The 26,938-nt window shown below is 47.4% G+C and overlaps 4 protein-coding genes across 6 annotated transcripts in view; 2 read left to right on the forward strand and 2 right to left on the reverse strand.

Annotated features, from left to right (window-relative positions):
• The window catches only part of CCDC197 (coiled-coil domain containing 197), a 31,769-nt gene extending 29,272 nt beyond the window's left edge, over positions 1 to 2,497 (forward strand). The window contains exons 8-9 of the mRNA XM_077268310.1: positions 331 to 447; positions 1,591 to 2,497. Coding sequence (XP_077124425.1) covers positions 331 to 447; positions 1,591 to 1,770 — 297 coding nt within the window. The 3' untranslated portion in view covers positions 1,771 to 2,497. The remainder of the gene's footprint in view (positions 1 to 330; positions 448 to 1,590) is intronic.
• ASB2 (ankyrin repeat and SOCS box containing 2) overlaps positions 1 to 5,845 on the reverse strand; it is a 99,029-nt gene extending 93,184 nt beyond the window's left edge. The window contains exon 1 of the mRNA XM_077268282.1: positions 5,730 to 5,845. The gene's annotated coding sequence lies outside the window, so the exon portion shown is untranslated. The remainder of the gene's footprint in view (positions 1 to 5,729) is intronic.
• Positions 5,846 to 5,937: 92 nt separating this feature from the next.
• On the forward strand, positions 5,938 to 16,206 carry OTUB2 (OTU deubiquitinase, ubiquitin aldehyde binding 2). 2 transcript variants are annotated; one of them, XM_077268346.1, is made up of 6 exons: positions 5,938 to 6,075; positions 12,980 to 13,075; positions 13,204 to 13,322; positions 13,400 to 13,484; positions 14,294 to 14,518; positions 14,951 to 16,206. In XM_077268346.1, the coding sequence occupies exons 1-6, from the start codon at positions 5,977 to 5,979 to the stop codon at positions 15,185 to 15,187; spliced, it is 861 nt and encodes a 286-aa protein (XP_077124461.1). In that variant the 5' UTR covers positions 5,938 to 5,976; the 3' UTR covers positions 15,188 to 16,206. The 2 variants fall into 2 exon arrangements, with proteins under 2 accessions (XP_077124461.1, XP_077124469.1); XM_077268354.1 differs by lacking the exon at positions 5,938 to 6,075 and adding an exon at positions 6,782 to 6,841.
• On the reverse strand, positions 15,256 to 26,676 carry DDX24 (DEAD-box helicase 24). Of its 2 annotated transcripts, none has more exons than XM_077268324.1 (9): positions 26,591 to 26,676; positions 24,948 to 25,698; positions 23,370 to 23,750; positions 22,778 to 22,931; positions 20,402 to 20,917; positions 20,178 to 20,253; positions 19,392 to 19,580; positions 19,131 to 19,260; positions 15,256 to 15,768 (listed from the first exon to the last, which is right to left on the reverse strand). In XM_077268324.1, the coding sequence occupies exons 2-9, from the start codon at positions 25,684 to 25,686 to the stop codon at positions 15,527 to 15,529; spliced, it is 2,427 nt and encodes an 808-aa protein (XP_077124439.1). In that variant the 5' UTR covers positions 25,687 to 25,698; positions 26,591 to 26,676; the 3' UTR covers positions 15,256 to 15,526. The 2 variants fall into 2 exon arrangements, with proteins under 2 accessions (XP_077124439.1, XP_077124447.1); XM_077268332.1 differs by lacking the exon at positions 26,591 to 26,676 and adding an exon at positions 26,170 to 26,188.
• Between the last annotated feature and the right edge of the window lie 262 nt (positions 26,677 to 26,938).

Genomic DNA, 26,938 nt, shown 5'->3' on the forward strand with positions numbered 1-26,938 from the left:
GCACTTTTGCAGGATGCGTTTTTTCTACAAAACGACGCATAGCGACGTGCAGTGCCCGACGCTAGTGTGAAAGTAGCCTAAAGCATGGTGGATCAGTCTGATACTGCAAGACGGGAAATAATAATAATTGCGCTGTTCTGTAGAGTCAGGGGTAGGAATAAATCACTAATTATAGTTGTAGTGAAAAGCATGGGGGAGAGGATTATTTTTACCACTGAAAATTAATGTTGGAAATATTTTGCTTCCCGCCTCCTGTGCTGATACATGTAGTGTACACAGCAGGCCCGGTGTATGGCGGCCTCAGGCTCACGCTGGTCTCTGTCTCCGCAGAGCGTGGAGGTCGGCAGCTTACTGCTGGCGGTGATAAACCTGGCCGATCACTGTCACATGAAGCATTACGGGCCGCTGGCTGCGGTGGAGCTCGGCCAGAAGCTGGATATGATCAAGGTGAATGTGGGTCACCCGTCCTGGACTCGGGGGATGGAAAATCTGACAATTCTTGTAATGATAGATCTGAAGCTCTACGGGAGGGGTTAGGGTATGTGCACACATTGCGGATTCCATTGCGGATTTTTCCGCAGAATCCACAGGTAAAATGACCTGCGTATTACCTGCGGATTTCACATATGGTTTTACACCTGCGGATTCCTATTGAGGAGCAGGTGTAATCCGCTGCTGAGTCTGCACAAAGAATTGACATGCTGCGGAAAATAAACCGCTGTGTTTCCGCGCGTTGTTTTCTGCAGCATGTGCACTGCGGATTTGGTTTTCCATAGGTTTACATGGTACTGTACACTGCATTCAAAACTGCTGCAGATCTGCAGCCAAATCCGCAACGTGTGCACATAGCCATAATGGGGAGGAGACGCCGTGTGAACCTACCCCCATATATCTGGCACTCGGGGTACGGGCGCTCTAGATGCCACTCACGTGGCCATGACGGACACCGGATCGGCTGCAGATGTTACAGTATCAGTTGATTACCGAGTTCCTGATTTTTTAAAGCTATTTAACCTGCACGACTGCCTATACTGTAGATTTTAGGGTCCACACTTTTTGGGGTGAAGCACTGGTTTTCTGTAAATGTGAAAATTGCTACAATTGCCCGATGACCCAGTTATCAGTGCCCGACCCTCACTCAACCACCCAATCTAAGGCCGTGTTCACACTTTGCGGTAATTTTGCTGCTTGTACTCTGGCAGCCCTGCCATCTTTTAACTGTTTCATGGCACAATCCGTTATTTTGCTAGGAAACAGCTGTCACCTGAAGAGCAGCGCGGCCATTCTCATCAGTCTTGTAATTAGCCGATTACCTGCAGGAAAACAGTGAGAAGACTTCAGCGACACAGGGCTGGTGCGGGTAAACAGCAGAATAACTGCAGCGTGTGAACTCTGCCGAGATCAACTATTCCGTCGCTCAGCCAATCCTTAATCCAGTCATTAAAAGTGACAACAACAATCAGCCGTCACCTCAATCATACGATCAATAAATCGTCAATCACTGACCCGACTTATAAATGAATACATTACCCGCCCAATCGCTCCCACAACCCATCCGGAGTTTCCTAATAGTTTCCGGTCTCTTCTCAGGAATATATTCTGGAAAAGATAGAAATTGAAAAATTGGCGAAATCTCCTTATGAGGATTTGCAGCTTCTGTCCATCACGGAGGAGAACGGCCCAAAGCTGAAGAAGACAACAGGGAACAAGAAGCTTCAGCACAAGGCTCTGAACAAGCAGCGCCCGCCCAGCGCCAGAACTAAGGAGTGACTACACTGATAAGGGGCGCCCAGATCTGCTCCCAATAACAGCCTACACCTCCAGGGTTAATCCTCCTGTGCAGATATGGCCCCCAGGCAGTTGTGTAGGGTAGAAAAATGTGATTGTGTGAGGTTTCCTTAATCTGATGCTTAATGATCCAGAGACTTCCAATAGACTGGCATCCAGGTAGTCTGGAGTCACCTGCTGGTCCAGAATCCCTGAGGTCCGGTCTATGGAATATTGTGGATTCGCCTGTGTGGTGCAAGAGATAAAAGACGGTGATGGCTCCGGGGAAAAGCAGTCTCATCGGCCATTTTCTTACGGTTTTGGTTGTAAATATGTTTATTATTAAAAATAAAATAAAAATTGGAATATTTCACAAGATTCCTTTAATATGGCACCCAGTAATCTGGAAATCAGAAGACTGGAAAATGACACCAAGAAGGTTCATCTACATGTATATACCATACTATATAGTCTATGGAATTTCCAATAATCCGGTACGTCGGTGACACAAGGCATTCCAGATCACTAGTAATAAGACTCAGCAGCTAGATATAGATCAATAAATATAAAAGGGGTTTTCTTGTTATTGGAGGGGGGAGGGATGTGTTTGGTGTATTTACATTTATTAAAAAATGGGGAAAGTATTATCATTGGTACCCTAATGCATTAATGCATGCTTATGTATGTAATGTTATCCTTTCTGCTTTCTTCAATTAAAAGTATTTGATTTAAAAAAAAAAATGTGTGTATATATATATATATATATATATATATATATATATATATATATATATATATATATATAACATTTAGTCGAAACCCTGACGATTGAGCTAATGCTCGCCCCTGATTTAGAGGTTACCGTAATAGCTGCTATGGATTCCCTGCAGTCCATGGAAAGTTTTGTTATCCCTTCTCCAAAGTTTTTGTTGCACCAATGGCAGCTGAAAGAGATTAAACTTTCTAAACTCTTTTACAAGTGATATTGTGCCCTCTGGTGGTTGCTTCTGGTGTTACACTTCTAGTAAGTTTGGGTACTAATCAGATAAGAATTTCTATGCAAAATTTGCCAGAAAGTGATCACAATTTACACTAAAAAAGTGGTGTAAATGTTGTGCATTAAATTAGTTATGTTTTTTATACGTTTGCATCTCAATAGATTATTCTAAAAAGTGTCTATGGTGAGAAATGCTGCAGACTTATTAATGCCATCTGCTATTCACTGCATTAAAAGTATACAAGCATAAAATTCAACAATTTCATTTTGCTTTTTTTAAATCATTTTTCTGAAATTTGTGCACAATATTTGATGAATTAAAAGATGCTTTCATTTTTTTTTAACCTTTTACACTTTTTGTTTTAGTATGTTGGGCAAAATATGACAAGGTAGGCTACTTTCACACTAGCGTCGGGAAAGACCCGTCGCTGTGCGTCGGGCCGACGTTCCCGACGCTAGCGTGGTCTCCGCCGCACAACGGGGGCAGCGGATGTATTTTTCCAACGCATCCGCTGCCCCATTGTGAGGTGCGGGGGAAGTGCGGGGAGGTGGGGGCGGAGTTCCGGCCGCGCATGCGCGGTCGGAAAAAGCGGACCATCGGGAGCAAAAAACGTTACATGTAAGGTTTTTTTCTCCCGACGGTCCGCTAACACACGCCCAAGCGTCACAAAACGGACGCGACGTTTGGCAATGCGTCGCAAATGCGTCGCTAATGTTAGTCTATGACGAAAAAACGTATCCAGCAAGAACTTTTGCTGGATGCGTATTTTCGGCAAAACGACGCATTTGCGACGTATTGCAGTTAACGCTAGTGTGAAAGTAGCCGTAGAGAAAAAAAAAATAGTCTGCAAATTTAAATCATTGCCACAGTTTATATAAATGAAAAGGAGAAAGCGGCAGATTTCAGAGCAGAATAATCAAGTATCAAATTTGCAGGACGCCTCTTGCGCCTGGTTCCCTTAGCTGCTGTGCACACAGAGTAAAACTTTTACAAACAGAAACGACAGTACTTGATGAAACACTTATTTGGTGGAATTTTTTCTTTTCTCAAACCAATTTTTAATGTTTTTTTTTTAACCCCGTTCAATGGATCGTGCTTCGTTTGGAGCAGATTCCATCAGAAGCCGCTTGAAAGAAGTCACATGCAATTTCTATTTTTTCCAACAACACAAGGTGTTTTTTTTAAACCTCAGCAAGAAAAAAATCTGGTATGCACAACAAAGGAGATTTCTCATAGAAATCAATTGGAAGAGTTTTCCAAGAGTTTAAGCAAATGTTTCAGGCTTTTTTTTATTTTTTAATGGACAGACTGAAAATTAAAGTTCTAAAAAAAAAAAAACCTTAAGGAGTTTTTGGAGCAGAAATTTTCTAAATCTCAACGATTTCGGTTTCTGCTCTGAAATCTCAGTAGAAAAGACAGTGTGCACACAGCCTTAGCGTGCCTACAGAAATATTGTCAGCAGGTGACTATTTCATGGCGGGTCGCCATTTCAGCATCAGCTTTATGCAGCGTTAGTCGCGCACACACCTCGCGTAGTCGACGCTGGATCTCGCAATGCGCCGATTAGGGATAGGAAGCTGCCAGCCACATTTGTGGAAAGATGATGAAAAACTCCAATGGAGCCACACCTCTAATTAAAAGTTAATTGGGGGATTCAGAAGACGAGACCACCTCTATGACACCCATGTCTTCTAGCCGGACAGAAGACTCTTCAGGTGCCACTCCCTAATAATCCAGCTTTAGGAGCCCTGTTTGGCTATGTTCACACGATGCGGTTTTTGCTGCGGATCCGCAGACGTTTTCCATGCAGGGTACAGTACAATGTTACCCTATGGAAAACGAAATCCGCTGTGCCGACGATCCTTTTTTCCCCTAGAAAATCCGCGCTGATTTTCTGCGGAAAAAAAGAAGTACCATGTCAATTCTTTCTGCGGATTCCGCTGCGTGTTTCCAACAGCACCAATAGGAAACTGCAGTTGGAAACCCACAGTGGAATCCGCAGTAGAAAAAGGACCAAAAACCGCAGTGGAAATCCACCGCGGATTTCCACTGCGGGTTCGCAAAATCAGGACCAGAAAAATCCGCAGGAAAAAAGGATCGTGTGAACATAGCCTTAGTTTCCTGGTTGTTTGTTGTTTTGTTACATTGTTTCCAATAATCTACAAATAAAGCAACATATAAACAAACAAACAACCCCCTGCTCCTCCCTGAGCGGCCTTTCTGCCCCTTGGTTCTCTCATTTTGGGCCTCTTTTTTAGGCCATGTGCACACGCTGTGGATTCCATTGCGGAATTTTCCGCAGCGGATTTCCAAAATCCGCAGTGAAAAACCGCTGCGGATTTATCGCGGTTTCTTTTGCGGATTCCTCTGCGGGTTTTCACCTGCAGATTTCTATTGGAGCAGATGCAAACCTGCAGCGGAATCCGCACAAAGAATTGACATGCTGCGGAATGCAAACCGCTGCGTTTCCGCGCGTTTTTTCTGCAGCATGTGCACTGCAGATTTGGTTTCCCATAGGTTTACATGGTACTGTAAACTCATGGGAAACTGCTGCGGATCCGCAGCGTGTGCACATACCCTTACAGTCTGTATTTACTTTTTGTGGTCACAGTTTGGGGCCCCCAAATGTTTTTGCACAATCCATCATTTGCGACTTTTCCAAAAGTTGCAGTTTGTCACACTTTGTCCAATTCTCTGATTTACACATGGACATTTGTTTTTTGTTTGTTTTTTTTACCAACATTTTGAAGAATTTAGAGCAACAAACATCAACAGACGTCTCATGACAAAAAAAAAAAAAAGAAAAACTTCTCCATTTTTTTTACCCCACAGCAAGCAGTGATCCTGCAAATGGTGAGAACTTGAAGACACAAATATATCGGAAAGTGCAAACATTTCCTGACGAGAGAAAGGAAACGTTACTACAAAACACAAGACGACTTCTTTACATCTCAAGCCTCTTACCCTTACGGCTTCTTAACCTCCAACTGCTGGGGGGACTACAATTCCCAGAGCCTGAAATCAGGGCATGCTGGGTGTTGTGGTTCCTGGACATGTCATTATGTTGCATTTGCTACTTTCCTACATTCCAGACTTTGAACTTGATGACATCACATGACATGGGCGGAGTATAAGGAGGCGGAAAACTTATTTAAGGAGGAGTTTGGGGGCTGTACTGGTTTTTGCAGGAAGAAGGAGCAGAGCTGATATCATGGTTGGTGCAGGCTGGGGCCACTTACACTGTCACTCCCAGCATGTCCTAACAGTCACATGCTGGGAGCTGCAGGTTATTGTATTCTGTATTAATCAGGTGTGCTATTGTCCTCTGGTATCAGTCAGGGGCAGTGCTCATGCTGAGTGTCTGCAGGGGGGATCATTATTACATTGTCACTTCACAGGTCAGAAACTATCTGTGAGGACGGGGTCACACTGGCGTCTCTGGGGTTTGAGGGCGTTAAAGGGTTTTTCCTGAAAAATCAAGATATTCCCGATAGGTAATTTGCTATCATTGGGGTCTGATGCTGGGACCCCCACAGATCCCAATATGAGGGCTCCGCATCCTTGCCCCGAATTTAGCCGAGGTGCGTATGCTCGGCCTGTGCTCCAGTCATTGTCCATGGACTGCCATGTGTAGCGGCTTTTTCATCAGTCCCATAGATAATGGATAGGAGGCCGAGCATAAGCTTTCTGGACAGGGCCACATTCTCAGGATCTGTGGGGGTCAAAGCAGTAGGACCCCCAGTGGTCAGCACATTCCAACCACCCGCCTATCCAATAGACAGGGAATATCTTGACTTTATGCGAATAGTCCTTTAATGCCCCATTTGCAGAATTGCATGGGTTCCCATCTGTTGGACTCCCAACAATCAGCAAGTCATCCCCTATTGATAGAGGTACCTTAATGGTTTTTTTTTTTTTAAGGACTATCCCTTTAAGGAGGTTTCCTACCTTGTATCTATGGCTTATCTCCTTAGGACATATCTGAAGCTCACAGGGCCCCAACACTCATGGCACCATAGTGGTCTTCTCGCATGGCTCCTGTGCGGAGGATTCAGGGAGAAGTGTCAGCTCTAGAGGTGAGCGGAGGATTAGGGGAGAAGTGTCAGCTCTAGAGGTGAGCGGAGGATTAGGGGAGAAGTGTCAGTTCTAAGGGTGAGCGGAGGATTCGGGGAGAAGTGTCAGCTCTAGGGGTGAGCGGAGGATTCGGGGAGAAGTGTCAGCTCTAGGGGTGAGTGGAGGATTCGGGGAAAAGTGTCAGCTCTAGGGGTGAGTGGAGGATTCGGGGAGAAGTGTCAGTTCTAAGGGTGAGCGGAGGATTAGGGGAGAAGTGTCAGCTCTAGGCTTGAACGGAGGATTCGGGGAAAAGTGTCAGCTTTAGGGGTGAGCGGAGGATTCAAGGAGAAGGGACAGCTCTATGGGTGAGTGGAGGATTTGGGGGAAAAGTGTCAGCTCTAGGGGTGAGCAGAGGATTCGGGGAGGAGTGTCAGCTCTAGGGGTGAGCAGAGGATTCGGGGAGAAGTGTCAGCTCTAGGGGTGAGCAGAGGATTCGGGGAGAAGTGTCAGCTCTAGGGGGAGCGGAGGATTAGGGGAGAAGTGTCAGCTCTAGGGGTGAGCGCAGGATTCGGGAAGAATTGTCAGCTCTAGAGGTGAGCGGAGGATTTGGGGAGAAGTGTCAGCTCTAGAGGTGAGCGGAGGATTCGGGAAGAATTGTCAGCTCTAGAGGTGAGCGCAGGATTTGGGGAGAAGTGTCAGCTCTAGAGGTGAGCGGAGGATTAGGGGAGAAGTGTCAGCTCTAGGGGTGAGCGCAGGATTCGGGAAGAATTGTCAGCTCTAGAGGTGAGCGGAGGATTCGGGGAGAAGTGTCAGCTCTAGGGGTGAGCGCAGGATTTGGGAAGAAGTGTCAGCTCTAGAGGTGAGCGCAGGATTTGGGAAGAAGTGTCAGCTCTAGAGGTGAGCGGAGGATTCGGGAAGAAGTGTCAGCTCTAGAGGTGAGCGGAGGATTCGGGAAGAATTGTCAGCTCTAGAGGTGAGCGCAGGATTTGGGGAGAAGTGTCAGCTCTAGAGGTGAGCGGAGGATTAGGGGAGAAGTGTCAGCTCTAGGGGTGAGCGCAGGATTCGGGAAGAATTGTCAGCTCTAGAGGTGAGCGGAGGATTCGGGGAGAAGTGTCAGCTCTAGGGGTGAGCGCAGGATTCGGGAAGAATTGTCAGCTCTAGAGGTGAGCGGAGGATTCGGGGAGAAGTGTCAGCTCTAGGGGTGAGCGCAGGATTTGGGAAGAAGTGTCAGCTCTAGAGGTGAGCGCAGGATTTGGGAAGAAGTGTCAGCTCTAGAGGTGAGCGGAGGATTCGGGAAGAAGTGTCAGCTCTAGAGGTGAGCGGAGGATTCGGGAAGAATTGTCAGCTCTAGAGGTGAGCGCAGGATTTGGGGAGAAGTGTCAGCTCTAGAGGTGAGCGGAGGATTAGGGGAGAAGTGTCAGCTCTAGGGGTGAGCGCAGGATTCGGGATGAATTGTCAGCTCTAGAGGTGAGCGGAGGATTCGGGGAGAAGTGTCAGCTCTAGGGGTGAGCGCAGGATTCGGGAAGAATTGTCAGCTCTAGAGGTGAGCGGAGGATTCGGGGAGAAGTGTCAGCTCTAGGGGTGAGCGCAGGATTCGGGAAGAATTGTCAGCTCTAGGGGTGAGCGGAGGATTCGGGGAGAAGTGTCAGCTCTAGGGGTGAGCGCAGGATTTGGGAAGAAGTGTCAGCTCTAGAGGTGAGCGCAGGATTTGGGAAGAAGTGTCAGCTCTAGAGGTGAGCGGAGGATTCGGGAAGAAGTGTCAGCTCTAGAGGTGAGCGGAGGATTCGGGAAGAATTGTCAGCTCTAGAGGTGAGCGCAGGATTTGGGGTAAGTGTCAGCTCTAGGGGTGAGCGCAGGATTCGGGAAGAATTGTCAGCTCTAGAGGTGAGCGGAGGATTCGGGGAGAAGTGTCAGCTCTAGGGGTGAGCGCAGGATTCGGGAAGAATTGTCAGCTCTAGGGGTGAGCGGAGGATTCGGGGAGAAGTGTCAGCTCTAGGGGTGAGCGCAGGATTTGGGAAGAAGTGTCAGCTCTAGAGGTGAGCGCAGGATTTGGGAAGAAGTGTCAGCTCTAGAGGTGAGCGGAGGATTCGGGAAGAAGTGTCAGCTCTAGAGGTGAGCGGAGGATTCGGGAAGAATTGTCAGCTCTAGAGGTGAGCGCAGGATTTGGGGTAAGTGTCAGCTCTAGAGGTGAGCGGAGGATTAGGGGAGAAGTGTCAGCTCTAGGGGTGAGCGCAGGATTCGGGAAGAATTGTCAGCTCTAGAGGTGAGCGGAGGATTCGGGGAGAAGTGTCAGCTCTAGGGGTGAGCAGAGGATTCGGGGAGAAGTGTCAGCTCTAGGGGGAGCGGAGGATTAGGGGAGAAGTGTCAGCTCTAGGGGTGAGCGCAGGATTCGGGAAGAATTGTCAGCTCTAGGGGTGAGCGGAGGATTCGGGGAGAAGTGTCAGCTCTAGGGGTGAGCGCAGGATTTGGGAAGAAGTGTCAGCTCTAGAGGTGAGCGCAGGATTTGGGAAGAAGTGTCAGCTCTAGAGGTGAGCGGAGGATTCGGGAAGAAGTGTCAGCTCTAGAGGTGAGCGGAGGATTCGGGAAGAATTGTCAGCTCTAGAGGTGAGCGCAGGATTTGGGGTAAGTGTCAGCTCTAGAGGTGAGCGGAGGATTAGGGGAGAAGTGTCAGCTCTAGGGGTGAGCGCAGGATTCGGGAAGAATTGTCAGCTCTAGAGGTGAGCGGAGGATTCGGGGAGAAGTGTCAGCTCTAGGGGTGAGCAGAGGATTCGGGGAGAAGTGTCAGCTCTAGGGGGAGCGGAGGATTAGGGGAGAAGTGTCAGCTCTAGGGGTGAGCGCAGGATTCGGGAAGAATTGTCAGCTCTAGAGGTGAGCGGAGGATTTGGGGAGAAGTGTCAGCTCTAGAGGTGAGCGGAGGATTCGGGAAGAATTGTCAGCTCTAGAGGTGAGCGCAGGATTTGGGGAGAAGTGTCAGCTCTAGAGGTGAGCGGAGGATTAGGGGAGAAGTGTCAGCTCTAGGGGTGAGCGCAGGATTCGGGATGAATTGTCAGCTCTAGAGGTGAGCGGAGGATTCGGGGAGAAGTGTCAGCTCTAGGGGTGAGCGCAGGATTCGGGAAGAATTGTCAGCTCTAGAGGTGAGCGGAGGATTTGGGGAGAAGTGTCAGCTCTAGAGGTGAGCGGAGGATTCGGGAAGAATTGTCAGCTCTAGAGGTGAGCGCAGGATTTGGGGAGAAGTGTCAGCTCTAGAGGTGAGCGGAGGATTAGGGGAGAAGTGTCAGCTCTAGGGGTGAGCGCAGGATTCGGGATGAATTGTCAGCTCTAGAGGTGAGCGGAGGATTCGGGGAGAAGTGTCAGCTCTAGGGGTGAGCGCAGGATTCGGGAAGAATTGTCAGATCTAGAGGTGAGCGGAGGATTCGGGGAGAAGTGTCAGCTCTAGGGGTGAGCGCAGGATTCGGGAAGAATTGTCAGCTCTAGAGGTGAGCGGAGGATTCGGGGAGAAGTGTCAGCTCTAGGGGTGAGCGCAGGATTTGGGAAGAAGTGTCAGCTCTAGAGGTGAGCGCAGGATTTGGGAAGAAGTGTCAGCTCTAGAGGTGAGCGGAGGATTTGGGAAGAAGTGTCAGCTCTAGGGGTGAGCGCAGGATTTGGGAAGAGGTGTCAGCTCTAGAGGTGAGCGGAGGATTCGGGAAGAAGTGTCAGCTCTAGAGGTGAGCGCAGGATTCGGGAAGAATTGTCAGCTCTAGAGGTGAGCGGAGGATTCGGGGAGAAGTGTCAGCTCTAGGGGTGAGCGCAGGATTTGGGAACAAGTGTCAGCTCTAGAGGTGAGCGCAGGATTCGGGAAGAATTGTCAGCTCTAGAGGTGAGCGGAGGATTCGGGGAGAAGTGTCAGCTCTAGGGGTGAGCGCAGGATTCGGGAAGAATTGTCAGCTCTAGAGGTGAGTGGAGGATTCGGGAAGAAGTGTCAGCTCTAGAGGTGAGCGGAGGATTCGGGAAGAAGTGTCAGCTCTAGAGGTGAGCGGAGGATTCGGGGAGAAGTGTCAGCTCTAGAGGTGAGCGGAGGATTCGGGGAGAAGTGTCAGCTCTAGAGGTGAGCGGAGGATTCGGGGAGAAGTGTCAGCTCTAGAGGTGAGCGGAGGATTCGGGGAGAAGTGTCAGCTCTAGGGGGAGCAGAAGCTGCAGGACGGTGGGGGCCATTTACAAGTTGAGTACAGGTAACAGGACCCAGTACCTTCTAGTGACTCTCCCTACAATGCTGTGGATGTGCTTCTAGTTGTGCTCGTGTCTGATTGTGCACCTTTGTTGTGGGGTCCCAGTGTCCGGCTCGCTGGTAAGAAATCTCAGGCAGGCGGAGCCCCTCCATCCACAGGCACAAACTCTACATGCATAGACTGCCCCCTGGTGGTGCGACGGTAAAAACACAAGAAGCAGATGAACCCTTAAAGGGAACCTGTCACTAGGAATAATGCTGCTAACCTGCAGATATGGGGTTAATCTGCAGGTTATCGCTATTCTGCTGTCCGGTGCCTGCACGCAGCTGAATGCAGTGGGGAGAAAATGATCTTTATTCTCCTACCAGCATTCCGCAGTCAGTCATAGGTTCGGCGCTGGTTCAGTCACTGATCTGAATCCGCTGTAACTGCGTCCCGGCCCTGGCTGACAGTGGCTCTACATTGCTGCCGGCTGTCAGTCAGGGCCGGGGCCCCTGTATACTCAGCAGTGACTGATCCGCTCCCGCCCCTATGACTACCAAACGCTGGCGGGAGAATAAGGCCGGAGTCACACTACAGCGAGATACGTCTGAGTCTCGCAGGTTAATAACAAGCTCTGGCACCGGCACTCCGGAGTGTGCAGCTCCATGTGTTGCTGTGCGGCCGCACGCTCCGCTCTGGAGTGCCGGTGCCAGAGCTTGGTTTTAACCTGTGAGACTCGGCCGTATCTCGCTGTGTGTGATCCCGGCCTCAAGATCATTTTCTCCCTGCTGCTGGACAGCAAATAAGGCTATGTGCACACATAAGAAACGAGGTGCAGAATTTTCTGCACAAAATCCGCATCTCCTGGCAGAATCTGCAGCCGCGGATTTGCAGCGATTTTTTTATTGCGGATTTTGTGCAGTTTTTATGCGGAATTGATGCGGATTTTCTGCAGCTTTTCCCACTGCGGATTTCTATTATGGAGGGGTGTAGAAACGCTGCAGATCGGCACAAAAGTGACATGCACTTCTTTGAAATCTGCAGCAATTCCGCACCGATTTTTCTGCACCATGTGCACAGCTTTTCTTTATCCCATTGAATAACATTGTATTGTACATCAGTGTGGATCTGCAGCGTTTCTGCGTGGAAAAATCCGCTGCGAGTCCGCAGCTAATCCGCATCGTGTGCACATACCCTTATAGCGCTGTTAACCTGCAGATTAACCCCATATCTGCTGGTTGTTATTCCTGGTGACAGGTTCCCCTTAAGGTTTTGTTCAAACGTTATCAGCAGGTACAAAAACGCAGCCTAAAAAAAGCAGCAAAAACTAAACCTGCTTTGTAAGTGGCTTAAACTTGGCATAAAAAACTGCAAAATCGTAACGTGAACATGGCCTTAGACTCGCAAACGTAACGTGAACATGGCCTTAGACTCGCAAACGTAACGTGAACATGGCCTTAGACTCGCAGTCGGCGTTCCTGTGCTGCTGCAGTTTTCATACAACCAAACATCGTGTGAGGTTTTTTTTATAATGTTGCTGCCCCGATTCATCATTTGCAGTTTTTTTCTTTTTGTCTGATTTTCATTTTTTGTGCCAAATTCTTTAGAATGGCCAACGGGTGACAGGATTTTGTGCAAAATCAAAGATGCCATTTTTAAATCATCTTTGCGCCGTCTTACTGTGACGTCGCACGATACATTCTGCCTGTTGGTCTTAAACGGTGCAAAAATAAAATGAGGACAGAACGGCGCAGACTGCGACACCGAGAAGTCACAAATGGCGGCCGTGATGGGAAACGTGAGCAGGGGAGGCCGAGAAACTCCGGAGCCGCAGATTACAGAATGACACACCCATTCGCTGAGGCGGTGGTGGCCGCTGAGGCGGTGGTGGCCGCTGAGGCGATGGTGGCCCAGGGGCGGCCGCGCTGGAGATCTCCGCTTGCTGTCAGTGACTGTCACTTTCTTGTGTTGCAGGCCGCGGACATGTACGGATTGATATCAGAGAAGCGCGACCTCGCGCTCTTTATAGCGGAGCACCGTGGCGAGCCGTCGTGTCACCAAAGGTTGGAGGTATTTTTTAACCCTTTTTGGCACCGCTGACTGCTCACAAAAACCAGTTTATTAGATGGTGCGAGTTACTTCGCCTCCTGGGAGTTGTAGTCCCCTCACAAATGTCTGACTCCTTCGCTCTCTCCCAGGGGCTGCAGCGACATTATTGCGCCGCCCGCAGGACGTGCGCTGACGGCAGCTGCTTCTATAGAGGTTTGGGCTTCGCTTTTCTGGAGTATCTGCTCGGTAAACCCGAGGATTTGCTCCGGTGAGTGGGCGGCCATTAGTCTCTGACCACATGGATATTTCCGGGGTCCGTCCTCAGCTGTTTGCTTTTCCTCGCAGGTTTAGAGAGCGGGTGACACACAGTCAGCAGGAGCTGATGGCTGCCGGATTCCAGGATTATGTGTATAGACATCACTATGAGACAGTAAGTCTGAGCCGGGAGGGAGAGGAGGGGGATGCAGCTTCTACATGTGAGACTGCATGCTGGCAGGGGTGAGATCTGACTGGCATAGAGCTCACACCTCAGCTGACTTCACACCTTTCCAAACTTAGAGAAAATAAACATTTAAAGGTGTTGTCCAGAACTTGAAAAAGCACAACAGCTTTCTATCATAAACAGCGCCGCCCCCATACACAGGATGTAAATGGTATTGCAGCTCAGTACTATTCACCTTAATGGAGTAATACCACAATACTGCAGACAGATGTGGTGCTGTCTTTGGAAGAAAGCTGCCACGTTTTTCTAATCCACCTCAAGAGAAGCCTGAGGATGGATAATGGCTTTTTTTTAATTACAGAATTAAAGTAACTTTCATTTAAAGATCTCTGCTTGCTGTCAGTGAAAGGAACATTGATATTTCAACAGGACGAGGTTTCAGTCTTTGGACATAAAGAATAAAGACTGCTCCTGTTCTTTGACAGGAAATAGAGATCCTGAAAACGACCAGTGGTTAGAAGACTAGGTCAATAGGCAAGTTGCACAAATTTGCATCATTTAAAGATTGAAAACTTTTTACTTAACCTGAGTGCTGATGGGTTAGGCTGGGTACCTGTAGGCAGCTGGAGATGCTGGGGGTAGTTGTTACAGGGCAGGTGGAGCAATCGTATGTTAATAGTGTATTGCATTTCCCCTTTAAAAGTGGCAGTGGGCAGTATAGCAGGGGATGGTTGGGGTCCTGGACCCCTGCGGCCAAGATATTGCCTCCTGTGACTTGTGCTCTGATCTCTCCCAAGTTTCTCAGCCTTGTAGATGTGGCAGCGGGCGAGGTGAATGCAGTGGGCAAGGCAACGGATGAAGTGACAGCAAGCAACCTCCTGACAGCGTTCAACCATCCCTACATCTCTGACAGTGCCGTCCGGTACCTGAGACTCGTCACCTCCGCCTTCCTCCGCAGCAGAGCTGACTTCTTCCAGCCGTTCTTAGACCATGTCGGCAGCATGGAGGACTTCTGTACTCAGGTCCAGCTTTGATACATGTATGGAGGGGGGGGGGGGGGTTGTCTTTCCTGATGGCAGATGTCAAAGGGTCGGACAGATGGATTGCGATATGCCCAATCCTTCAGAGGTGCCTGACACCATCTTACTCCCCTTGTCCCATCCCTCATCTGCAGGATCTATAATATACAGCAAATATGGATCTCACTGATGTGATCTCACAGGTGGACCCCCGATAGGCGCAGTTGTCAGTGGCTGTCAGACTTTCCCTTCATATTTACAGCCCTCTACAATAATTTGTATGGGAATCTGACCATCACTGCGAAGGCCCTGCATCTACTATCCACACAAATGGGTCATATGCACACTCGGCAGAAATGAGCATGCATTGCACATGTACAGGATCCAACCATTTCATAATACCGTACACTGTTGTGTTTTTTGTCTTCCTTCCAGAACGTGGAGCCCATGATGGCGGTGTGCGACCACATCCAGATCACAGCTGTGACGCAGGCGCTGGATATACCACTGCAGGTGGAATATGTGGACTCCAAAGACGCGGCCATAACCCAACACGTCTTCCCGGAGGGATCCTGCCCCTGCGTCTACATGCTGTACAATGAGGACCATTACACCCTGCTGTACAAGGAGGGAGCAGTCCCCCCTGTTGTAGCGGCTGTTGAACGGGACTGACGCGGATCCTACATCTGCAAGATGCCCGACCCTATAAATCTGGACACGTACGACGTGAAACTGTCACCAACAGTTCAAATCTGCATTGCAATTTATTAACCCCTTAGGGTTCAGGTGTGGCTTCGGGGAGAGGGACACCCCTGAAGGTCTGGTGTGGTCTCCACATGTGGGAGCAATACTTGCTGTAGTTATATGGAGCATAGTTACTGTTGCATCAGATGGGGCTCATTCTTATGTGTCCAGTCTGTCTGCGGCCTCCGCAGGTTGTGTCCCTGATTCTGCAGGAGCAGCACCACCTGGTGGCCGCTCCCAGCAGCTGCAGTCTCTGTACAGGGACCATCAGGATTTGTGTTTGTGTTTCCCCCGATTCTCTTTGGCTTTGAGCTCTGACAACGTGTGCAGAGCGCTCTGCGTGGTGCTGAGGGGCAGGCTGGGCAGGGGCAGCTGGCCGCTCTGGGTCGGGTACTTGGTTTTCATGACGTTCCTGAATACAGGCTGGGCCAAGAGTCTCTTCAGCTGCTTCTTCATCATCTTCAGGGCTTTCTGCTTCTGGTGATCTTCTTGTTCATCCCGTTTTCCACCTAGAAATGAGCAGGACAGCAATGAGTTAATTATTACATCTTCTTTTGATGGTTCGTTACAATGTATCAGTCTGGGCAACTGCAAGCAACCCTCAGCTGTGGGTGACATGTGCAGAGAGTAGGGTCCCGGGATGTGGCCCCTCTGCTCTGCACATGGAGAATAGCACAAGCACTATTTTGTGATCTGCAGGGTGCTATAAAGCCAGGACAGCCCTTTACTGTTTTCTAGCTCTTAATTCATTTTTCCCCCCTTCGTGATGGAGGTCGCACCCGTACATCCTACATGGGGTATATAGAGCACCGGCCTCACAGCAGCACCCAGAGCCGCCTCCGACTGCTGCCATGTAACAAGTTCTTCCTCCATTGGATGATGTTTCTTTTTTACTTTACTATTTGTATCTGGAGCTGAAAATAAAGTTTGTAATTAAGTTTCATTAATTACTTTGCACAGTTTGTCATTTACGGTCTCTCTGCGCTGCAATTCATTCTACCTTACAGATACATTCCAATGAGAGATCCACAAATTACAAGTTACCCAACATGGAGCTGCACTTCTTGCTAGAATATATTAACCCATTAACAACCGATACCTTTTAACGGTGCTGAGAAATAAGGGTATAGTGCACCCAGGGTCAGAAAATCTCAGCTTTTACCATCCAGTCTTGTGATCGCTGTTATTCACTGAATGACGGCGATCACAAATTTTCCATTAATTTCTCTCTCCTCTGATATGATCTAGCATACCAGAGGAGCGACAAATGGGGGTCCCTCGATCTCCCGAAACCCCCCCCACTGGTACCTCCATCATCCCTGGACCCTCTGGCTCCATCCCCCAGCTCTGTCTTCTTCCTGGAAGAAAATGGCGGGCACATGCGTATGTGCCTGCTGAGATCTGCCGGTCGGTACCCGGCAACAATAGATTTACCTATTGGTTCATTTTGATCACTGTGATACATCGTATCACAGTGATCAAAATGAAAACAAAATAGTAAATCAATCCCCCCTTTGTCACCCCCTTAATAAGATGAAAAATATTACATATTTTTCCATTCTTTGCAGTTAGGGTTGGGGTTACGGTCGTGGTGTTGCGATTAGGGTTGGAGTTAGAATTGGGGTTTCCACTGTTTAGGTACATCAGGGGGCCTCCAGAAGTGACATGTGCCCACCCTCGATTCCAGCCAATTTTGCGTTCAAGTCCTACTGCGCGCGTTCCCTTCTGAGCCCTGCCACGTGCCCAAACATTGGCTTTCCCCACATATGGGGTATTGGCGTACTCAAGAGAAATTGCACAACAAATTTTGTGGTCCATTTTCTCCTGATACCCTTGTGAAATTAAGAGTTTGGGTCTTAAGCACATTTTTTGTACATTAAGTACACGGTCACTGCTTTTGTTCTCGTGAAGCATCTGAAGGGTTAATAAACTTCTTGAATGTGGTTTTGCACACCTTGAGGGGTGCAGTTTTTTAGAATAGTGTCACTTTTGCTGTGCCTAAACAGTTGAACTCCCCAGTTCTAACTCCAACCCTAACCACAAGCAAAATTGGCTGGAATCGACTGTGGGCACCATGTCACATTTGGAGACCCTCTGATGTGCCTAACTCCAACCCTAATTGCAAAGACTGGAAAAAATACAATTCTTTTTTACCTAACTAAGAGGGGGTAGATTTACAATATATATTTTTTTCTTTTCACTGTGACAGGGTCTATCACAGTGATCAAAATGAACCAATAAGAAAATTGCTATGCCGGCCGGCCGATCTTGGCAGGCGCACGCCCCTGCCATTTTCTTCCAGGAAGAAGATGCAGAGGGTCGGGGAACCGAGCAGGAGGGTCCTGGGATGGGGGAGGTACCGGGGACCCCATTTCTCTCTCCTCTGGTATGCTAGATCATATCACAGGAGAGAGAAGTTAATGGAAAAGCGGATTTTATTTTGTGATCACTGTTGTTCGGTGAATAACGGCGATCACGTGACTGAGGATGGTAAACGAACCAAATCATGTTCTCCGACGTTTTAGCTATCTGTGGTAGCAGAGACACCGGAGATTTTCTGACACTGGGGGCCCCTTAACTGCCCCCGTTAAAAGGCATATCTGCGGATAAGGGGATGAGCACAAGCACTCTGTATCTGAGATATCGCCATCTGCTGGCAAATCATAATAATGACATCTGTGAATACAGAATGATTGTCCTATACTAGAGGTAAAAAGGCTTATTTATCCTTATTGATGTAGTTTTCATATACCGTGCTGCTTTTTAATACATGGAGCTTTCTTGCCTTCTAAATTCCAGTACCTATTCCTGAAACTTTAAATAACTTATTATACGGAAAATAAAGTTATGTATTTTGTCACACCTATTATGTTTCTGGATGTTAATTTTAGACTTCCATATTTGTGATTTATCTACTTTACTGTCTGAACTCAGGAAAAAAAAGACTAAGTGCTTGGGTCAAAAATTAGCTCACCGACAACCAGCAGCAGTGCAACACACTTAATGTTGGCCGAACAATGGGGTGTCTCATATGGCACTAACTGACCACCCACAATGCTACCCGGGGGAGCCAACACTGTTGCTATGCCCACAAAGCCCAGTCTGTGGCTGCACACTAGAGGAAACCTGAAACTTTTGGTTTGTTTTTAATTTTACTTTAGCCTGAAATCCTCAGATCCATGTCCCCAATGGGAACTTAAAGTCAAAAGGGCAAGACAACCGTTCTCAGTCGCCCTGTTTTCCACCTCACAAAAAGCCTGAGTGTCCGCTCGCTGTGCAATAAACTGCGCAATGAAAATTCTAAATGCCTGAATGTTTATTTTTAGGTCACAACAACCCCCTCTAAAAGCCATAAGGGATCAAAAAATCCCAAAAATGGTATGGATAAAAACTACAACTTAAGTGTTTACATTTTTTTTTTCTTTTCCAGTAATCTAATAAATTACTACACAAGTTCATTTACGCTGTAAATGAACAGACATGGAGACTCGGGGCATCAGCGCTGCTTAAGTTATCATATCATGGCTTTTCTCACAGTAAGCGCTGCCTAAACTCAAGTCCTGGCCGCACTCAATGACCGTGCAGGAGGCAGGCAGCGCACTCAGTGTAGCTCCATAATCGCCCTGATCTCTGGCTTCTCTAAGAAGCAGCTCACTACACTTCTGATTGCAGCGATCAGAGCGGCCTCACTGGATTCAAATCTGACCAAGGCCAACATCTGCCAGGGGTTTGTACAGTCTCCCAACACTGTAGTATATGATGGTGCTATATAAATAAGTAAAATGGGAGCAAAGCTGGCAGGAGATTATGAGTATCAAGGAGAAGAATTGTGAATGCAGCTCCAGGAGCAACTGTACTTTATGGTTTCTACCTATTAAGTCATCGTCATCCACATCTACTTCGAGGGCTTCGGCTGCTTGCTGGATCCAGGAATTTTGCTGTTTTGATTTACTGTTAAAATACTCCACCTTCTCAATCTGCCGAGCCAGACTGACGCGTTCCTGGAATGAGAATAGATGGTGGCTTTCACTAATCACTACTGGGAGGATGATGGAGGCTGCAGAATCAGAGGCTGAAGCCCCCCAAATACAGCACCCTCCAGTTGCTGGGGAATACATGACAGCCTTTCTACCTTAATTCCATTCATGCTTTTCGCCTCCACAGGAAACAGCGGGAGCTCGTCGTCCTTCTCCAGAGTCCGGAAGATCTTCCTATAATTCAACATATCATCCGGTCCAATCAGAAGCAAACTGAGGCCATCGCAGGAAGCTCGAGCTGTCCGACCGCTGCGGTGCACGTAGGTCTCAGACGTCCTGGGGATCTTCAACCAAAGTGATGTTACATATTCAACACCAATATATACACAGCAGAATAGTGAGTGCAGCTCTGGTGTATAATACAGGATGTAACTCAGGATCAGTAATATACGTACACAGTGACTGCACCAGCAGAATAGTGAGTACAGCTCTGGAGTATAATACAGGATGTAACTCAGGATCAGTAATGTAATGTATGTACATGGTGACTGCACCAGCAGAATAGTGAGTGCAGCTCTGGAGAATAATACAGGATGTAACTCAGGATCAGTAATATACGTACACAGTGACTGCACCAGCAGAATAGTGAGTGCCGCTCTGGAGTATAATACAGGATGTAACTCAGGATCAGTAATATACGTACACAGTGACTGCACCAGCAGAATAGTGAGTGCAGCTCTGGAGTATAATACAGGATGTAACTCAGGATCAGTAACATACGTACACAGTGACTGCACCAGCAGAATAGTGAGTGCAGCTCTGGAGTATAATACAGGATGTAACTCAGGATCAGTAATGTATATACACAGTGACTGCACCAGCAGAATAGTGAGTGCAGCACTGGCGTACAACATATCTATACTGGAGTGAAGGGGCTGTACCTGGTAATGCAGGACATGTTGGATGTTGGGAATGTCCAGACCTCGGGCAGCAACATCGGTGGTGAGGAGAATACAGCTGTAAGGAGAAGATTGTGATTATGGCATCATTGTCATCTCCCACAAGGTCGGTGTACTCATCTGCTACAGTTATCCATGCTGCTGTGGACTCTCCTCCTTCCTCTATATGAATTTTAGTACACTTAATATTGTGCGAGAATCATCACCTTTCACGTTCTGCGAATCTCTCCAGGTTTTTAAGCCGCTGCTTCTGGTGCATGTTGGCGTGGAGGGGCATGGGGTTACACTCCAGGATGGTCAGGAGAGACGTCAGCCGCTTAATGCAGTCGATGCTATTGGCAAACACCATGGTCCTGCCCGGGTACTGTAGCAGGAAGTAGTAGAGGTAGAAGTCCTTCTCGTCGCCGCTGCAGTGGATCTTGGTCTCGGTCAGCGTCTCCACGGTGGCCTGCTTCCTGGTCAGGTCGATCACCTTGGGTTTTCCCTTCAGGCCGATCTTGGCCATCAGACTCTCCAGCTTTCCTTCCTTGTCCATCTTCTTGTAGTTCTTCTTCTGCAGGAGGCGGCTCGGGGCCTGGTGTATGAGGGTCAGCGTGGCAGAAAACACAAATGTCTGTCTCTGGCGGTTGTAGTGCGAGTCACTCAGCATCTCCAGTAGCTGCAATAGCTCGGCGTAGTGACCCTTCTCCACCATCCGATCTGCTTCATCGATGACCAAGCACCTGCAGCAACAAGACACGAAGCTGAACTCAGGTCCTAAACCATCTAAGAAATGTTCTAGCAGTCATATTAGTCATTAACCAACTGATCCACAAAGAACACTGAGAGACAACTGACCTGGAAGTGCTCTGTCATCAAACCTGTCTATGATGATCCCCATCATTGTGCAAGAAACATACATGGAATTCTGAACTCTAACAAAGCTGGGGGAAATTCCCACAGGAGCTTTTGTAGTGGCCATGTTGATTAGCAGCCAGAATTTTATACCAAGAAGTCAATGATGAGGCTCTTGGAAAATCGTGTGCCACAATGGATGATCAGAGGGTTTGCCATCCGTTTTTCTGACCATTTGCCGATGTATGCAGGGACATTGGAGTGGTGGATATACCGTATTTTGCGGACTATAAGACGAACATTCCCTAAGAATTTTGGAGGAAAGCGGGGGATGCGTATTATAGTCCGGATGTACCTTATAGTTCGGCTGGGGGGAGGGTGCAGCAACAAAGCGGGTCGCAGGAGCAGACGGTTGTGTGTTCACTATAAAGTAAGATAAATATTCACTGCTCTCCCATGCCCATAATCCCGCCAACCTCTGAAGGTGGACGAGACTAAGAGCATGTAGAGCAGTGAATATTCATTCTATCATATAGCGGGCACACGTGTCAGCCGCAGCTGCAGGCTTCCTGCAGCAGCTGGGCAATCACATGTGTTCGCTATTAAGGAAGATGAATATTTACTGCTCCCCACTCCTATAGTCTCCAGTGTTGGGAGAACTAAATATTTCGGCAGTTGACTTTGGTGTGTGGGGGAACATGGCAGTAACGTCATGCACTGCTTACACGCTGAAATCAGCTGCCGGCATCAGAACAGAACGTCGAGCTGCGGGGAGCGGAGGTGGAATGGAGGGGTGGGGAGCCATGTATACCAGGATGGGAGACATTAGTACAGAATAAGGGGACATTAACCCTATAACAGTCTCATCAGCAGATCTTCCCCTCCCCCCACCATAAGTGCGTCATGATCAACCAAACCGCTGCATGACCAGCTCTATCCTCACCTACTGTATTCTCACCCATCCCTTGTAGATTGTGAACCCTCGCGGGCAGGGTCCTCACTCCTCCTGTACCAGTTATGACTTGTATTGTTTAAGATTATTGTACTTGTTTTTATTATGTATACCCCTCCTCACATGTAAAGCGCCATGGAATAAATGGCGCTATAACAATAAATAATAATAATAATAATAATAATAATAATGACCACATTAGTCCTCCTCTAAATTATTGGTGAGTCTTATAGTCCGAAACAAACAGTAAATAATGAGGAACTGACAGATTTGTAAGTGTCTACAAGAGTAAGGGTTAATCTCAGTTAAAGGAGTTACCCAGCATTGATCCCTATCACATCAGGAGGCAAGAGTTGCGGATGACAGCACGTCTGCACAAATCTGTGGGGACGTGTGCATGATACCCATCAATTGTGCATGTGTCTCGCTGATATTTGCAGATGAAACATTAACATCACTGCAAACCTCCCGATGCGGAAAGGAGCAGCGCTGAACATCCATTTAAAGGCAGCCATACACTTTTCACCCAGCTTTCCTTAAAACCGACAAATGACAGAAAAATCTTAAAGGGGTTTCCAGGTTTGGAATATCTGATTGCTGGGATTTGAAAGCTGTAACAGTGTTCATATTATTGTTAGCCACATATATATATATATATATAAAACAGACAAACACAACACTGCAATTGGGAATGTTTTTTAGTTTACATGCCCTTTAAATAAAAGGGGTCTGGTTGTGGAAAGAACACACCAGACAGTCAATACGAGACAGGACTGGACCCAATCCCCCCACTCACCGGAGCTTCCGCAGGTTGCACAGATGTGGATGTCTCTCTTTAATCATCTCCCAAAGACGCCCGGGGGTTGCAATGACAATCTCCGGCCTCCGGTTTAGCACTCTCTCCTGTTTCTGGGGGGCCATCCCTCCGACCACTATCGCCACTTTGATCCCTGAAAAGAAGGGTAATATCAAACCAGAAGGTCTCAGAAAAAACAAAGCCCCAACACCTCTTCTAACCAAAAAGGGGATGCATCCTTAAAGGGGTTGTCCAGGCTTGGGGATCAAGTCTACCGTCATTATGTGACTGCAGACTTATGAAGCCTCACAGTGCGCACTGCCAGGATTCTACAGTGCCCGGAACGGGAGGTCATGTGACCGCAAGTATGTGATTTGTATACTTCTGGTCACATTCTCAATGGACATGTCTGGCCTTGTTCAATTCACTTGTAGTGAGCGAGGCCGCGCATGTCTAGTCGAAACGTGACCGAATACTTGCTTGACTGCATGCACTGTGAGGATTTTGAACTCCCAGACTGAACAAATACTTTAAATCTTTGGAGGAACCCTGAAGATACTACATATAATGAATATAAAGACTCAGATCTCACCGGTAAATTGCGCAACAGCGTCAATGTGATGTTTGACCTGCACGGCCAGCTCTCTAGTTGGGGTCACCACCAGTCCGAGCAGCGGCCGTTTGTTGTCGCTTTGGGGAGCAGGTTCCAGAGGAGCAAAGTTGAAATTAATATCAACGTCTTTCACAACCTTCACACAGCCAATAGTGGAGTAATCATCCTCATCATCTACTTCTTCTGCCTCCCCCTTGATATCTTTATCAGGATTCTCAGTCACTTCAGCCTCCATGTCCTCCGCAATCTCCTTGCCACCCTCTTCCTCCTCTTCTGCTGACGCTCCATCTTCCTGAGCTTTCCTCCATTTCAATATAGAGTGGATCATTGGGATGGCAAAGGCGAGTGTCTTACCACTTCCTGGAGTGACAGGAAAAAAAAAATAAAAAAAAACACATACAGAATTCACGACCAACTGATGAAATTTAAAAAGTGGCTGCTGGTGTTATGTGCATAGGACGAGGACCCCATCAGACTCACCAGGATTTTGCGGTAGAACTGTGGCAATGTGACATGTGGGCGATGTCAACATTTCCCAATAAATGAGACCGGAGGAAGAGGAGAAAAAAAAACAAACAACAAAACACAAAATACCCATGAACAGACTCCTCGCTGTGGTCGTAGTTTTTGCAAATTGTTATTCCACAGGGAACCATTGAAGTCACCTCTGATTTTTGATAATGCTGTATATTTGAGACTACTCTGTGGTTTCTAAAGCTTAAAGGATAATTTCCATCTGGGACTTTTCCCGAAAATCCGCAGACATCTCTCCATTTCTGAAGGTTCATTACGAAGCCCTGTTATAGAGATTAATGTGAGTCCCAACGGTGGGATACCTCTGTAGTCACTGCACAATAAAAAAAAATCTTTATTCCAAAAATTAATAAAAATGGAAACACTGCATGTCAAAATCAGCTAAAAACATTTACAGAGGGACATCCATGAAATAGCTGAACGCATTTCGAACACTCTCTGTGTTCTTAGTCCACAGTCCAATTTTTTATCTTTAAATACTTTCTGAGCTGGATCTTCTCTTCAATTACATTACCTCAGGAGTGCTGGGGCAGCAGCTCTTTCCGTGCTCGGATCTTGCAAGGACAATGAGGAAATGTTTCCTGAAGGGTGAGCTGAAATATTTTTCTGTTGTTTTTTTTTACAATAAAAAAAGCATTGCATCTTTGTAATAAAGCTAGCCTTTCAAATGATCCCCATTTTCAAGAACTCTGCTTGCTGCTAATGAATAAAACCATCTTCACTATCTCCACGTTTAGACCTGATTTGTTACAGTTGTATCCGGTCTGACCAGTCCCCACTATAGTGTGACACACTACCAGGACTAACACGTTTCACAGCGGAGGGTTTGTTACAACTGTATCCAGTCTAGACTATCCTCTAGAGAGATTTCTGCTGATGATTAACTCAGCCCACAGAGGATTGTCTAGACTGGATCAGTTGAATCGGCTTTTTCTCTGTAAAAGTCACCAAGAAGGTTTCTATCCCCTGACTACAAATTTTCCTAGAAAATGTTTGAAAACATTACACATAATTCACACTCACCTGTCTCTGCTGCACCCAAAACATCCATCTTGTCACGGATGGCGGAGGGCAGAGCCAGAGCTTGGATCGGGGTTGGAGAAGAAAACCCTAAAAAGCTGAGAGCTTGGAGGACCGGAGGTGGAACGTAGAGATCCTTCCATGCTGAGACGTCCACATTCTTCCCGGCCGCCCTGGATAAAGCCCTGGCCGCCCAGTTCTTCGGCTTCTTTGTGGGTTTGGCAGCTGGAGTCTCGTCTTGCGTCTTGGGCTCTTTAACCTTCTGCTTTTTCTTCCTCTTCCTCTTTTTGTTTTTCGATGGCTGAGGATTCTTTTCTTCTTCTACCACCACTTCTTCATTAGACGCAGCCACGTCACTATCTTCCTTCTCCTCATCTTCTTCCTCCTCCTCTCCAAATATTATTTCCTCCATCTCATCGTCTGACTCATCTCTTGGTTTCTTGGCTTTCACGTTGTTCTTGCGTTCTTTGTTTTTCTTCCGGCCAGTAACCTTTCCCTCCCCGTCCTCTTCTTCCTCGTCAGGACCGCGTTTCCTTTTTCTCACATCTTTGATCAACTCATTGGACGTCCTCACTAATTTATAGTCGGTCAGTTCCTCAAAGCAGATGATTTCATCAATGTTCTCTTCTGCAAAAAGACTGGGGTCCAGCGCCACTGGCTTCCATTTTCCAGTTATTTTGATGCCTTTCCTCTGCAGCTTTGTCTGGGTCCGGCCGCCTTTTTTAGATTTCTGCGGCTTCATTTCACTTCAAACCTGGAAAAACAAAAGGGTTTTAAAAAAAAAAAATTGACATCTAAAACACTTTTCTCCATCCTAAAATAAGTAAAAAAAAAAATAAAAAAATGTCCGATCTATGAAAGTGCAAAATTAAACCATAATGTAAAAACTAAGAAGAAAAAAAATGAATCAAAACGCCAGAATTGCTGTTTTAAGATCAATGCACCTGACCCAAGATATTTCAGAAAAAAAAGTGATAACTTTTTGGGTTAATATGTGAAATTATCATTAAAAATATCGGCTTGCCAGACAAAAAAAGGAGATCTCACACAGCGAGTGCTCCACCGATGGAAGCAGCGACTTTTGGGTCTCAAATAATAGCGACACAATCCAAATTTTTTTTTTTAAAGTTCAAAAATTTTTTAAACTATAAAAATGCCAAATTTGTTATCGCTGAGAGCGGCAGAATCTTGCTTCCAGGTACCCAAGACACAGCGGCCGACTCACGTGCTTTTTCAGCTGCTCACGGCTCGAGGATTTCTTATTCCGATTTTCCGGACATTATATGGTAAAAAGAACGACGTTATTTTACGACTCGTCCACAGAAAACAACCAGGGGAGCGAGAAATAAAAGGGACGGCTCCACGAAATTATGGAAACAGAACGAAGCAGCTCCCGGCGTCACCGCTGCCGACATCCCTGTCACCAAATTACAGTACAAGCGTCCTGATAATCGAAGGACAATCCCAGACTGAAACAATGTAGCGACACCTCAGCTATGACAAGACTCCGCTCAGGGCAGGACATCAGACTCCTCAGGTGACTAGGGCTAATATTCCCTCAGTGTGTGTCCGTACAGACATGCTGGGACTCCTAGTTCCTCACAGGTCCACTCCCCGGAGCTGCCCCATCACTGGCTCATATTTACCTCCGCTCTGAGCGGGGACAGGATCACTACTCGATCACCAAACACGCTGCTCACAAGGAAGTCGCCATTACCGTGTGATGTCATCGGAAAGGGACAGAAGAACAAGCTTTATTAACAGCTAAACTTCCGAACACTGCGGGCAGCCCCGCTCATATCAGACTCCAGTCCTGTCTGCTGTAATTACTGCGCCACCGAGACTCCACGTCATGTACAGCTCTTACTAGTAACTACAGGCAGAACTGCACGTCATCTCTGTAATGCAAGATACCAGGAAGCTTCGCCACATTAGGGGGCACAGAGGGTGTAGGGAGTCATTACATCTAGTCTACATACATTACTGGTCCTGTA

This window comes from Ranitomeya variabilis, chromosome 1 (assembly GCF_051348905.1).
Source record: "Ranitomeya variabilis isolate aRanVar5 chromosome 1, aRanVar5.hap1, whole genome shotgun sequence".
Taxonomy (NCBI): domain Eukaryota; kingdom Metazoa; phylum Chordata; class Amphibia; order Anura; family Dendrobatidae; genus Ranitomeya; species Ranitomeya variabilis.